We start from the raw sequence: 13385 nt of genomic DNA on the forward strand, positions 1-13385 counted from the left end.
GTTACTATAACTGACAATGAGTGCCCTGATATTCCCTTTATTTATTTTTTTTTGGTAATAAAACTTTCAGTTTTATTTCTAATTTTCAAGTAGCTGAAGCTTTTCTGAAGTTATTGTTATGAGAATACCTATTAAAAAGATTTTTATTTTCCTTTTTAGTACTAAGAGGACTATGAAGATGAAAATCAAGACCGTGTATCCATATAGGGAATCTGATTCAAGAGAGTTCCTACAGAAAAAGGCTGTTCTGCAGCTGTTACTCAGAAATTCCTCTTGGTGTGGACACTCATATTCTCTAGGAAAAGTGCTTAAGTTAAATCAGAAAACAGAACTGTGCCTAATAAATAGACTCCCTGGGGATCCATATAGAACAAGCAATGGTATACTCCTAATTCACACAGCCTGACTTGCTTCAGAGTAACCTCCTATTCTCAAATTTCAAGAAACCAGAGGATAAATAAAAGCTGAAACAGATTCTTTTGCATAAAAAAGGTGTTCAGTTTTGATTTTGGTGGAGGTTTTTTTTGTTTGTTAGTTTAGTTTTGTTTTGTTATTGTTTGAGGGTTTTTTACCTCCTGGCATGGAGGATCTGAGGTGTCTTCTAGCTCATTTATGACAAGTTTGGTGGAATTAATCTCTGTGCATGAGGCCTTATGTACCACTGACTGCGTGAGCTTAAATGCTGCAAGATTCAGTTTATGCCTTACCAGCACCCACCACAACAGAATGAATTTCACCCACCTTGGTTATTCCCATCCGAATGTGAAATGACTGTTTCTATTTGTTCTGCTGCAGATAGGATGTTTTGATTTTTGCATGTCTAATTGCTCTGGCTGAGGTAATGAAATTCCCTCTTTTGTTTTGGAGGGTAATCAGCGAGATTGCATTTGCATTGCTTATAAAATGAATCACGTAAGTGGAAATTACATTGCCCGCGTCTCGTTTGCTATCGTAAAATGTTATGTGGTGCAGCTCGTTTTCCTCCTTCCTGGGGCTTCTCCTTGCGATGTTCTTTCTCTAAATTTCGAACTACAAGTGTTTGCTTTTTGTATCTGCCATAGAAATCACTTTCTGCAGTGTGCTTCTGCATCTGTCACGTGAACCAAAATTTTGATTGCGCACAATGCAAGGGTTTGGAAGCAGCAAGTTTTCAAAGTCTTGTATTCTGTTGCATATTAAGTATTATTAAGCAGGTTTGTACAATTAGCAGCAACCTCTGAGTTGTATGTGGTAATACCTGCCTACTTTTCAGGGATAGAAGCTGTATATTGAGGGGTTTCAGCTCATTTGGCTTTGGAATTGACTTGTAGATAACATTGAAAGCAAAATGATTCTGTTGTTCTTCCCTCTTTCCCCCTGCCTTTGTTACTGGCACAGAGGCAAAAGTAAATGTGTTTTTAAATTGAGTTTTCTAAAAGTATCCCCGAGGTAAATTTCTATCTTGACTATAATTCATTTTTGGATTTATTTGATTTTTGGGGATGCATCTTTGCAAATAATTGGTTTAATCCAGTAAGAATAATTGCTAACTGCAGAAGCCAGTAACAGTTCTGATAAATACGAATGTCCTAGATACTCCCACTGAGGACTTTTAAGTCATTAATTTTTATGATAGAAGTATAAGCAAAAGAGAAATGTTCTTAGATAACCTGTAACACTGTGGCTGCCCACAAACCCTCTGCCCATTAACTCCATTATTGATAAAACCTCCTGATTGTATATGCAGCACTGCTTCTCATAATACTGTCTAAACGTGATGTGTGTCAAATAAATGCCACAGACAAGTTAAAGGGACGGTGCAACAAAAAAAGTCAGTGCTGGTTTCTATCCATAAGATATTTTTTATTTTCTATATGAAGACGCTGGTCCCGAGTTCAGCAGCCTCTGTCACACAATACTTGTGGTTTAGGAGAAAGTGAATAAGAACACCAAATAATGAGTGAGATTTGAAAAAGAAAATGAAAAGGGGAAGAAAGTAAGTCAGAATGAATTGTGCATTTCTAGGGAGTATCTCCAGCTGGAGTTACCTTTGTGCAGCTTTCTGCTGGTGCAGACATGAGATTTTTTTTTTTTCTCCCCCACCTGCTTTAGCTTTATCTACCAAGCCTTTTCTCACTCAAACGAATGTTTGTGTCTTGAAATATCGTGGAATGTGTACTATTTGACCTGTGGTTTCCTTGTCATGAGTTATTTAATGCTGGAGAGAGAGAAAAGAGGGATAGAGCTATCTGGAAGAATACCTCTTTAGCTGGGACTGTATTTGGCACAGTGTTTTACAAACACAGAACCTGCTTTCAGTATCTGTGGCACTACAGCCCTCTCCAACCCAGTCACCGAGGAATTGCAGCAGTGTGCTGCTTGAACCCAGTTCTGTCTGTGACTGGATTTTATGTTAGCTGCATGTGTCAGGGAGACCCTGTTAGCCGCAATGAAGACAATTGCACTAGAAAGATAAAGGATAGAAAGATTAAAGTGCTAAATTCTCTCCAGGAGAGTTTTATGCCCAAAGTTGTCTTTTACGTTTCTGTGTCTCCAGCAAAGTTTCTGTGAAAGGTTGAAAGCATATCTAAGGGCAGAAATTGGTTCTTGGTTGTTGGGGTTTTTTTGATGATTTGGTTTTGTTTGTTTGCTTTTTTGTTTGTTTGTTTGTTTTCCCCCCTTACAACAAAGAAAATTTTATGAGGTAACTGTTTATTTTTTCTATATACGCTGAGACTGATTCCAAACTCTCACCAGTCTAGATCTAGACCTGAGCTTAAGATAACTGGTGTCAAAATTTGGGGCAATGGAATTTCTAGGAATACAGAGATATTAAGCCAACTGTGTGACTATATAACATGAGAGTTTCCCTAATTCCAATTAACCATTTTAATGTAGAACTGAGCCTTTTGGTAACCTGGATGCTGAGCAGGAACCTGTATTTTTGTGTTGGTGGAAGTTAGTTTAATAATCTCTTCTCTATTCCTATTAAAAACTAGGACTTAACTTTAGAAGGAGAGCTAAATTGCTGTCTGTGTATTATCCTCTTCCCTGCAGAAAGCTTCTTAAACCTTAGGAGGTAGACAAATGAAAAGAAACCTTTGACAAGGGTTGAAATAGTTCATATACATGAGACTTAATGGCAGAAGGCCTTTTAAGACAGCATGGCTATTATGAAGAGTGTCATTTAGTAGGAAAACAGTGTTAGATGCTCGGATTTTGATGGGAAGCATTTTGTGACTAATATCTTCAAGAAGTTTGTTAGAGCTCAGGTGCAGGAGAGAATATACCCCCTAACAGCGACAGATTTTTGTACTGGTTCAGATACACCAATTCATTTTGCAGATGACATATGATGTCTGCCAATTTACTTTCTCAAAATAGTATATCATGCTGCATGAATACCGGCAAATTTCTTTTCCGAGTTGCATGTTCCAGTCTGTTTTTTCCACCGATCTCCTGCTAACACCAGTCACAACTTCACAGGCGTGCTGATGGCACTCTGTGCCTTTAGTAGCTTAAAAATGGGAACTGGGAGTGTTCACCCAGCATGAATTGTCTTTCCTTTGAACAGGTTGGGTTTTCTTGGTTTTTTTTTTTTGGATTCAGTTCCATCACCCCTGTGGAAGTCAAATCATAAGGCAGAGCAGGGGAGAGACTCGTGATTAGCCCTCTGTTTAGGAGAGGGCCAACACTTTGCTTACATGGAGATTGAATTGCATCTCATCCCTGGAGAGGGTGATACCTTCAGGTCAGAAAGGAAAATGATTGAGAAGACTAAGGGCAGAGCTTCTTGCTTGCACTGTGTACTTAACTTTTGGCTTAAAGAAGAGCACTTGTGTTTCTAGAGCTGAAATTTCAAGTAGTCACTGTAATTTAGACCAAATATCTATTGGGGTAAAAAAAGTCAGAACCAACCTCAAGTGATTCTCTGCAAACACTCTGGGCTTAATCCTGTGGGTATCTAAACGCTGCAGATTTGTGTCTGAAACATGGGAAGATTTTAGATTTGATAGCAAATTCTGAAGAAAATCAGTTCTCAAAATTTCATCTTCAGGTCCAGTTGCCCAGTTTCCCTATTACTTAATAATACTCAATAACTTAAGAGTTATTGTCTACTTGCTGAATTTGTCATCTCCAAGAAAAAGTAATGATTTATGCTTATGAATTCTGTACATTTTAGGACATTCCAGATTTGATTCTTAATTTAAATGACCATAAAAAATGGAATACATACTGCAAAACATACTTATACAATTCTTTTTTGACAGAACCTTGTGACCTTTGGTCCCTCTGACCAGAATTGTCCTAATTTCTGAGAAAGATGGCACGTCAAACAAAACCAATTAAATTTATTGTGTCCTGGACATCTAATTCTGTTTGTTTAGGGATGAATTTGCGTAACATTTTGGGAAAAGCTGTTTTACTGTTGAAGCAAGGGCTAAAGCCTTCTCTGTGGTTTCCATCCTAGAAATAAATCCACCCTATTTTATGATTCCTGCAGTTGAAATGATTGGAGGGATACCACACATTAATTGAGCCTCACTCTTCCCAAGATATCAAAATGTGTATTTTTCAAACCTCGTTGTCCTTAAATTAAAACCAGATCTAAATTTGGGATGCCAGATTGTACTTGTTGAGTATATTTAATGAGTTGGTGTTTGTAGAGCTTATAGTAGGGAAATAAAAGTCTGCTTTCAGTGTAGAGAGCTTATTGACTTCCCTTCCTAGTAGGTGTAGTTTTATCAACAAATGACTTCTGTCAGGGTGGGGGGAAGACATAATTTATAGCAGTTCCCCAACAACAACAACAAAAGAATGTGAGAAAAGTGCTTCTTAATGAATTTAAATTGAAACCATACCAGCATAAAAATGGCAGTTTACTATTTTATTTAAAGGAAACTTTTGTCTGTGCCTCAGGGTGATGCTGATACTGGTATTGATACTTTTTTTCAGTTCTGTTTGGCTTCTCTCACCTTTGGAAAGCCACTGATACCCAAATTTTAGAAGATATTGCACTGACTAAAAAGAAATTTTGTCTGCAAAGGGATGATTAATAGGATTTTCAAAAGCACTCAAGCAATTCAGTTTCTGAATTCCCATTAATATCAAAGGAGGAGGTTAGGTACTTCAGAAAAGACCAGCTGACTATTTGCCCCCAAAGAATGCCATAGCAAATCTGGATTTTAGCTCTTTCGGGTTTTATTACTGACCAGAATCTGGGATTAACAGAGTTTGGACTCTTAATTAGTTGAGGTTTAAATCGGGCTGAGAAGATGTATTATTATAAATTCCTTATAAAAGAGAGTTTTCCTAAGTTTGCTCAAATGATGACGGTGGATAATGTAGGTCTTTTCTGTTTAATCTCATAAATCTCACTGGAAGTAAAACAGCTCCAGAACCTGTAATAAAAAGATCCATCATTTCCCTGCAGCTGTAATTGTTGGAAGCGTTAGCAGTAAGCTGCTGAGCAGTGCATTGAATCCTCCTGTGGGTTTGTAAATGTAATTTTTTTTTTTCCTCCCCGCATTGCACCGAGACACAATTAATGCCATTTCTGAAATAAATATCAGACCTCTGTTTTACAGTTTCCAGAACCCTCTAAGGCTTTGGTGGGTGACACACGTACATGGAGGTTTCCAGAAGAGGTGTGGCTTTCTAGTGAATTTGGGGTAGTCTATTCTTAGATACGAGTGCTTGTACATTTAAAGCCTACCAGTGAGAGTGTTGAAAGGTATTTGCATCACTTTGTTTTCAGTCAGAGACAAAACCAGATGTTATCTTGATGTTTGGCCATACTGGAAGATGGAGTCAAGTTAACAAAAGCATTAATATGTATGATTTAAACAATTAAAGGCTGACAGTGGCCAGCTAAAGCAATGCTATATTTTGGCATTCATTGTGTTTACCGAGAGGAAATTAGTGTTTGGCTTTGTGTCTTCAGCATGTGCTTTTTCAAAAAATCAGCTCTGTGTATGGGCATGTGTATGTTTTCCTGACTGGGTATCTAAATGATGCACAAGGATTTGCAGACTGTCCACCTTTCATCGGAGGGTACAAGGTTCATATGATTGGGCCCTCATCGTGTAGGGTCTCATTTAGGACTGCATTTACCCTGCAGCTGAGATACACGGGGGAGCTGAAGTGTTGGGTGTTGAGATGGGTGCTGTCATGGTGATAACTGTAAGAAATAAGAGTACTTCAGTGGAAGAAAAATGTCTGGGTCTTTCAAGATGCCTTCCAGATTTAGGGAACTGTGTCCAGAGCAGCTGGGATGTGCAGTGCTGAGCACACAGGCAAAGGAAACTTGCTCTTTGGGACAGGGAAGCAGCTCAAATGATTTTGAGGAAGTTCTAAAGAAGAACCCCACACATGATGCTGGAGTTGCAGTTTTTAATCTGATGCTGTATAAAGTCTTCAGTAATGTGTCCATCATTCTGCTCTAATAAACTTAAATGACACTACATTTTAAATGATGGTACATTTATGTTAATGCTTGGAAGATTTTTAAATTAAGATTTTAAATTTTTGCTTCAAAATGTAGACACATTTACAGCTTGGTTTCAATACAGTCCTTCTAGTTTGTGGCATTAAAAACTGGTTCTAAAGTTATGAGGTTGACCTAATAGTCCTGAGTTTTATTTGGTTTTATATAGGAACATTACACATCCTTTACTTTCATTCCATTTCTTGGATGCTGCAGGGCATACAGGTGCATTTCAGGCATTTTTCTTCAACTGAGAGACTTATTGACATATTTTGACAAAAATAATTAAGCCACAGGTTTCACATGATCACCCTATTCCAGGACTTGGGACTGGCTCTTAAGAGCAGTAACAAATATCACCGTTTAACAAAGCTGTGAGATTTGCATACAGAAACAAATACTGTAAGTACTGTAGCAAGGAGTTTTCACAGAAATTCCCATTCTTTTCTCATGAACTTTCCATGCCAGAGGGAGCATGTGTAGAGACAGATGTATGAATTAAAAAAAAAAAAAAAGAAAATAACCTGAAGATGTAGAAAATATATTGCTTTTGTTTTCTGGGTTCAAAACAATTGTCTTTCATTCCCTTAGCTGAGGAGGGGGAGCTACAGCTGCACTTAGAAACAAACTTTTAAAAGTGTTTTTGCAGAAAATGTTTGCATTTTAATCCTAAAATAAATATACCAAGCTAACTGGCTCTTTGAAGAAGTATTTGGTTTACAAATTTTGAAAATAGAAGTAGCAAGAAGAGTATGAAATTTTACAAGAGGAAGCTAGACTGTAAATAAATACCATGATGACTGCTCATAGCAAGTATGAGTAGGTGGGTTTTTAAAAGCTAGTTATATAGATATGTTTTAAATATGAAGTAGTTCCTAGATAGCATGTCTGCAAGTAACTCCCAAGACAGAGTAAGTGCACCAACACACACGGACTTTATGTGGCACACAGACTTGAAGTCTATGCATAAATGGATGTATAATGAATGCTAATTTAGATGTCATAAAAAACAAACCCACAAATTCAGTCACAGATATACCCAGTGGAGTAATTATTGAGATGAAAAGGCCCAGCATATGATGTGACACAGTCTAGGAGGGACATGGGCTTGTATGTCACAGGACTATTCATGCATCTGGTGAGCCTGGGAAAGGGTAAAATGACATGGTTTTCTGTGCTGCCTGCTGACTTGTTCACCTGAAGCAATGCCAGCAGAGCCAGCCTGAAGTGTGGTGGATTGTAAGCAGGAACAAGGCTGATGTGAATTGTAGGAGGTGGGGGCAGAGGAGGGATTTTCAGTGTCTGTAAATGTTTTATCCAGCATAGGTGCTGCGTTCATCGGAGTGATTTATCAGTGTTAGGTACTGGAAATTTTTCCTGGCTTAATGTTTAAGATTTTTATTCCATCTTCATGGATGAATTGGTTTCTTGGGAATTACACTCTAAGAGGGGATTTGGAGTCTGCATATCTCAAAACCCGAGAGAGCAGGGAAGCAAACAGGCTCTGGGCTTGGCTCTCCAAGCACAGGCATTCCCAGGGACCGGCTAATGCAGCCGGATACCCTTATTTTCAGCATTTAAACTCACCCATGCAGAATTATCATTTGCAATCAGACTTTATTTCTTTCAGAAAAATGGTGCTTGTGTCCTTTCTTAATTTTTTTGAGACAGGGTCCCAGTGTAGTTGTGCCTGCAGCTGTCTGTAGGAGGGCTGCACTGCCCTCTCTGTCTCAGAGGTGCTTTCCAACGCTGCTGATTTATACTATGAGTAACCAGTGTAAGCTTGGGCTGAAATACACAGCTGACATGTCTGTCCCACAGCATGACATCCTAAATCAAGTCCTTTGCCTCTGGTGAGAGGCCCAATGTGTTCCTCTCTTGTGAGTTTCTGAACTTAGCCCCCACTACCTTGCTGTTAAAATCTCCTTGATAACGTGTGTCGCTCATTCTTGCTTATTTAATCTCCGCTTTTGAAGCATGAAGCCGTGATGAAACTTGCTGTTTGATGGATGAGGAAAGTGTACACCAACCTCAAGGCCGTGCAGTCCCCGGGAGCGGTGCCATGGGCTGTCCCAGTGTGTGGGCTGCTGTGTCACAGCTGGCAGGGCAGGGCAGGGTGGCACTCACCTGCATGGCCCTGCTGTTGTGGAAGTGCCAGGATAACCGTGGGCTTGGAGGAAGGTGCTGAGGAGTGGTATCCTAGCAAGCCAGATCAGAGCCTGGCTCATGCTGTCATTTGGTTCAGCTGCAGCAACGTGTGAGGAACTGCAAATTTGAGGTTTGTACCTGAGGGACTCCTGCTCCAAAAGAGAACAACTGGTGGTGAGGGCAGTTTAGTAAAGCCAAGTATTTATCTGATAAACAAGGTTCTTACAGAAGTGTATGAAGGTTACGTTGTCCCTTCTGATTCCTGAACCCTTGTCATAAATGCATTAAATGTGACAGATCTTACATTACTGTCACGATCTTGGAAAGCAGTCATTGCTCAACTGCCTTATGGGATTTCTTTCTGGGTCTTACATAAACTTTTTTAAAAACAGCCAAGTGCCCGATTTTCTAAGGTGTAACATATCTTAGGACTGATAAATATCTGGATGCTCAACGTAATTTACTAACTTAGACTAAAACAAAAAAAAAATCCTCATTCATTCTGATAGTTGGCTATTTTAGGTTGTTTTCTGTTTTCTGATTACTGTATCAATCCTAATGTATGAACATGTCTCCATGAGCATGCTTTTCCAAATACAGTCATCAAACAATCTGTAAAGCGTTTCAGTCTGTCACACCAAGAAGACTGAAAAAATAAAGTGTTGGTGGTGATGGAGAGTGTCAAAGTGAGCTGTACAGACTGTGTTTGGAGCAAAGGTAAAGAATGAAGTTGAGTTTCTTAGGTATGTGCTCTGATTGAGCAGAGTGGTGGTGGACAGGGATGAAATAATTGTTTTATCTGCTGTTGAACTGCGGTGGGGGTCAGGTGCACAACTATGTCAGAGCTTTTAGAAATGCCGGTCTGTAATCCCCAGCTGCTGGTTTGTGAGGTGATCAGATGTTCACAGCCCAGGTAGTGAGCAGGGTGTCACCAAAAGCTGAACAGGCAGTGCTTTGCCTTCAGAGGCCAACCCCCTCGTGATGCAGCAGAAAAGAAGACTCTGGTATTACTGTTTGCCATGCTGTAGCTGTGAATGAAAACTTAAGCCTTTAGGACTGGCAATAACACCACTTTTATTAAGTTTCTTTTGAAGGACTGTTTTGAGTAGGATAAATTGATGGGACTGAACACAATAACCTTCAGTATCTCACTCTCAAATACTTAGTAGGCAAGCGCTACCGAATAAGCGAAGAAAGCTAGCTAAGATGTAGGAAAAAAGGTTACTTGGCAACATCATAGTGTTTGTAAAGGAGAGAAAGAAGGGTCAGGAACTTAATGAATTTTGATTATAGAATTTTCTGTAAGTGAGTCATTGCATGAATAGAAAAATCCGAAACCAGATTTTGGTGTCATACTCTAATAGGGATTGCCTCAAGCAAAACAGGGCTGGCTTGGAAGCAAACTGCAGAGGATAGCAAAAGCATAGCTGCTGTGTACAAACAAAATTGGACTCCCCAGGGGCAGGCAGTGCTGGCCACAGCTCAAGCAGAGATTTCTCTGAACAAGGTATGTGTGTGGTGGTGATGAAAGCAAGTGTTTATTTTTTGTGTTGCCCGGAATAAACACACTTGGAAGTGGGGAAATGTTGATTTGGGGACCTTCGTGTTTACTGTGTGACATAAGATTGAAAAAGTTGGGGCTTAACTTCAGTATTTGGAAGGAAGGCACCAAATACAAAAGCACTGTGGCCTATAATTACAGTTCTGCCCACCTTGGCAGGGCAATTTCATTGGGTAAATGAATTTTTCTCTGTAATAATAACCTTATTAATTTCAGACCCTTGCAGAGAAGAAAAAAATCCATTGATTGTTTCTGCAGTGGTAACCAGCTGCAAGGCTCAGATAATTGTACCTGGTGCCTTGGGTGGAATAGAAGGTACAATACCAAGCCCAAAAAAGCCACTTGTCTACCGAAATACCTCTTCCCATCCAGTCCAGCCAGCAGCAGAATCTCTTTTTAAAGCAAACTTCATCAGAACCTGAGTTCTGGCAATTAATTCAGTGGCCCACAGCAAGCAGACGTGGTATTTTTATGGTAAATACAGATTGATTAGAAATTAATTATTTACTGAATAATTAATATATAATTATTTACAAATACTAACTATGGTACCTAGGAAAATGCAATGTAACAACTATCTCCCCTATAGCCCTTCCCCCACTAATACTTTAGCTGTTAATATTCTGACAAATATAATTTTTTAGAATAAATTCTAACAAAATCAAGTTAGAGTCTGACTTGATAAAATCTTGCTAGTAAGTGCATTCCTGGGGGTGTTTTTCCATTGGAGACCAGGACATACCCACGTGGAGTTTGATTTCTGGAACCACTCTAAATCTCCCCAGTGCAGGGAACTGAATTGCACACTGGAATATACTTCTGTTTTTTCTCACCTATGTAGGGAGCTGAAGTTGCAAACACAGGTAGAAGTTTTCACACAGTTCAGTGTGTAGTAAATACTAAATACTAATTTAGTTTACAGTTCAGTAAACTAGAATAATACTTCAAAAGCCTGTGTTTTTCTTAGGGTTTTTGCTTTATTTTCTACTGCTGATCATACATCTCAATACAACTGTGGGGATTTAAGACAAAGAGATTCACAGTGACGTGTGATAATTGTTTTTCTTTTCAGTGTGGAGAGCAAAACTAATAAAACCTGTTTAATTTTCTGTTTACTTTCAGTCACTGATTTTTTAATGTCTGTTGTCCCAGTAAGTCTTAGAACAGCACTGTTTGGATGCTTTAAAGCACTTAGAGCTTGGTTTCACTGCTCTGATAGCTTGAGATGTAGGTGGACTATTATTCTGACATAACTCCTAAATACCTCAAAATTTCTAGTTGAAGCTAGGCTCTAACCATGATCAAAGTGGCACATCAATTGGAATGAGTTGAAGCTTTGTGGAATTGGGATGGCGTTTTCTGTGGCACTAATCCAGATGTTGTGCTATTCAAGTGTTGAGCAAATCAAATTACGGTAACTCTGCAGAGAAATAATTGCTAGTCTGAAGTAGGCAGTGGGTTGCCTTCTGTATTTAAGTTATTCTGCTACAAATTAGAACTTCTAACCACCAAGTATGCATAAAGCATTTCTCGTGCCTATTATTTTTTTCTGTTCTGCCTCAATAAAATAAAAAAAGACAAAACTTCTATGCTCACACGTAGTTGATAAGATCAAATTACCAAATGTAGCTTGCAAACAACCAGCTGAATTAAATTTTTAACATCGTTGGCTATAGAAAAAAAATGTTTTTTTCTGTGGTTGCTTAGTGCTCTAGCATGTTGGTTCCTGACTTTATAGACTCTGGGCAGATGAGCTCAGGATTTTCTGTGAGTTTAAGAAGTTATCATTAGACTCAGTTCTGCAGTTTCCAGGCTTCATCAAAGCACTCCTGGATGTACCTGATTGTGTGTAAACAAATATTCGTGCTGGAATCTGTGGGAGTGCCTATGCCCTTGAACAAAATCAGCTGCTAAGCTGCCCAGCTCGAGTGAGAGCCTGTTCTTGGCCCACCTGTGAGACCTGTTATTTAATGGCATAAGGCAGATGATGGAAAACATATATCTGAATTCAAAGTCTCTTTAAATCCATTTTTTTCCAATGTTAAACTAACTTTAGTGTCAGAAACTGACCATACCTTGTGTGTATTTTAATATTCCTTCCTTCCTTCCCAGGTAAGTATTTAAGAAGCACTGTGGTCCCTGCTGGACCTTTGGTAGTGCTGTGTTGCAGAGTCCTTTCTTGCAGCACGGCGTGTGTAAATGTGTGTGTGTGTCTGTATGTGTGTGTGTGTGTGTGTTCTCACTTTTGCAGAGAGAGATCCGTGCTGATACCTGAAATAATAGATGTGAGGGGTTTTAACCTTGTAACTGTTACGAGATCTTTATGTGTCTGCTTTAGGGTCGACCCTATCCCATATGACACTCCAAAACCAGCGGGCCACACGCGATTTGTCTGCGTCTCAGACACGCACTCCAGAACAGATGGCATCCAGATGCCTTATGGGGACATCCTTCTCCACACGGGCGATTTCACCGAACTGGGACTGCCCTCAGAGGTTAAGAAGTTTAATGACTGGTTAGGTAAGGAATTACTGCGTTTTGGTGACCCCAATTAACCTCTCCTGTCCAAGTGTCAGTCACTGCCTCCTAATTGAATTAGAGCACTTGAAAATCTCCCCCCCCCACCATCCCCTTACTTCACTTGTCCTCATGTGATGTGCTGTTTCTAGCCTTGGTCTAATTCCGTTAATTAAGACAAATTTAGATGCTTTGCTGTATTTTTGCATTATTTTGGGGGGAAAAGATTCTGTCATTCCACGACAAGAACTGTGTAGCCGTACGAGCGTGCCGAGGAGGTGGTGGCACCTCATATGAATGCATACAGTGTCCCATTAGTTGATGCTGGGGGGTTTTAGAACCACAGCCAAAACTGTTGCTCACTGTATTTTTGGGTTTACCATAACTTAAAGCAGCGCTGGAAGCTACAACATAATTGGAAACGATGAAAGTCCTTCTTCCCAGGATATAGTATGACAGAATCAATAATACTGTTTGGAAGAGGAGAGTTTTTTTGGAGTGGTATTCAGGTGCTTGCCCCTTTGAGTTAGAATACTGGCATTTTAAGTTGGACCACAGGCAGTCAGCCTCCCTTTGACAGAATACCTTTCATACTCTGCTGTATTGGACAGCAGTGCCTCGATACTGCTGGAGTTGAGGGCAATTAAATTGCAACAGCAGAAAACCAAAATGAGGGAGGGGAAATTGTGCCGG

At 39.5% G+C, this 13385-nt stretch overlaps 1 protein-coding gene across 2 annotated transcripts in view; it reads left to right on the forward strand.

Annotated features, from left to right (window-relative positions):
- The window catches only part of MPPED2 (metallophosphoesterase domain containing 2), a 127870-nt gene that overhangs the window by 47468 nt on the left and 67017 nt on the right, over positions 1 to 13385 (forward strand). For both annotated transcript variants that reach the window (XM_017827021.1, XM_017827022.1), the window contains one exon: positions 12514 to 12695. In XM_017827021.1, coding sequence (XP_017682510.1) covers positions 12514 to 12695 — 182 coding nt within the window. The remainder of the gene's footprint in view (positions 1 to 12513; positions 12696 to 13385) is intronic.

Source organism: Lepidothrix coronata, unplaced genomic scaffold (assembly GCF_001604755.1).
Source record: "Lepidothrix coronata isolate B3197 unplaced genomic scaffold, Lepidothrix_coronata-1.0 Scaffold133, whole genome shotgun sequence".
Classification (NCBI taxonomy): domain Eukaryota; kingdom Metazoa; phylum Chordata; class Aves; order Passeriformes; family Pipridae; genus Lepidothrix; species Lepidothrix coronata.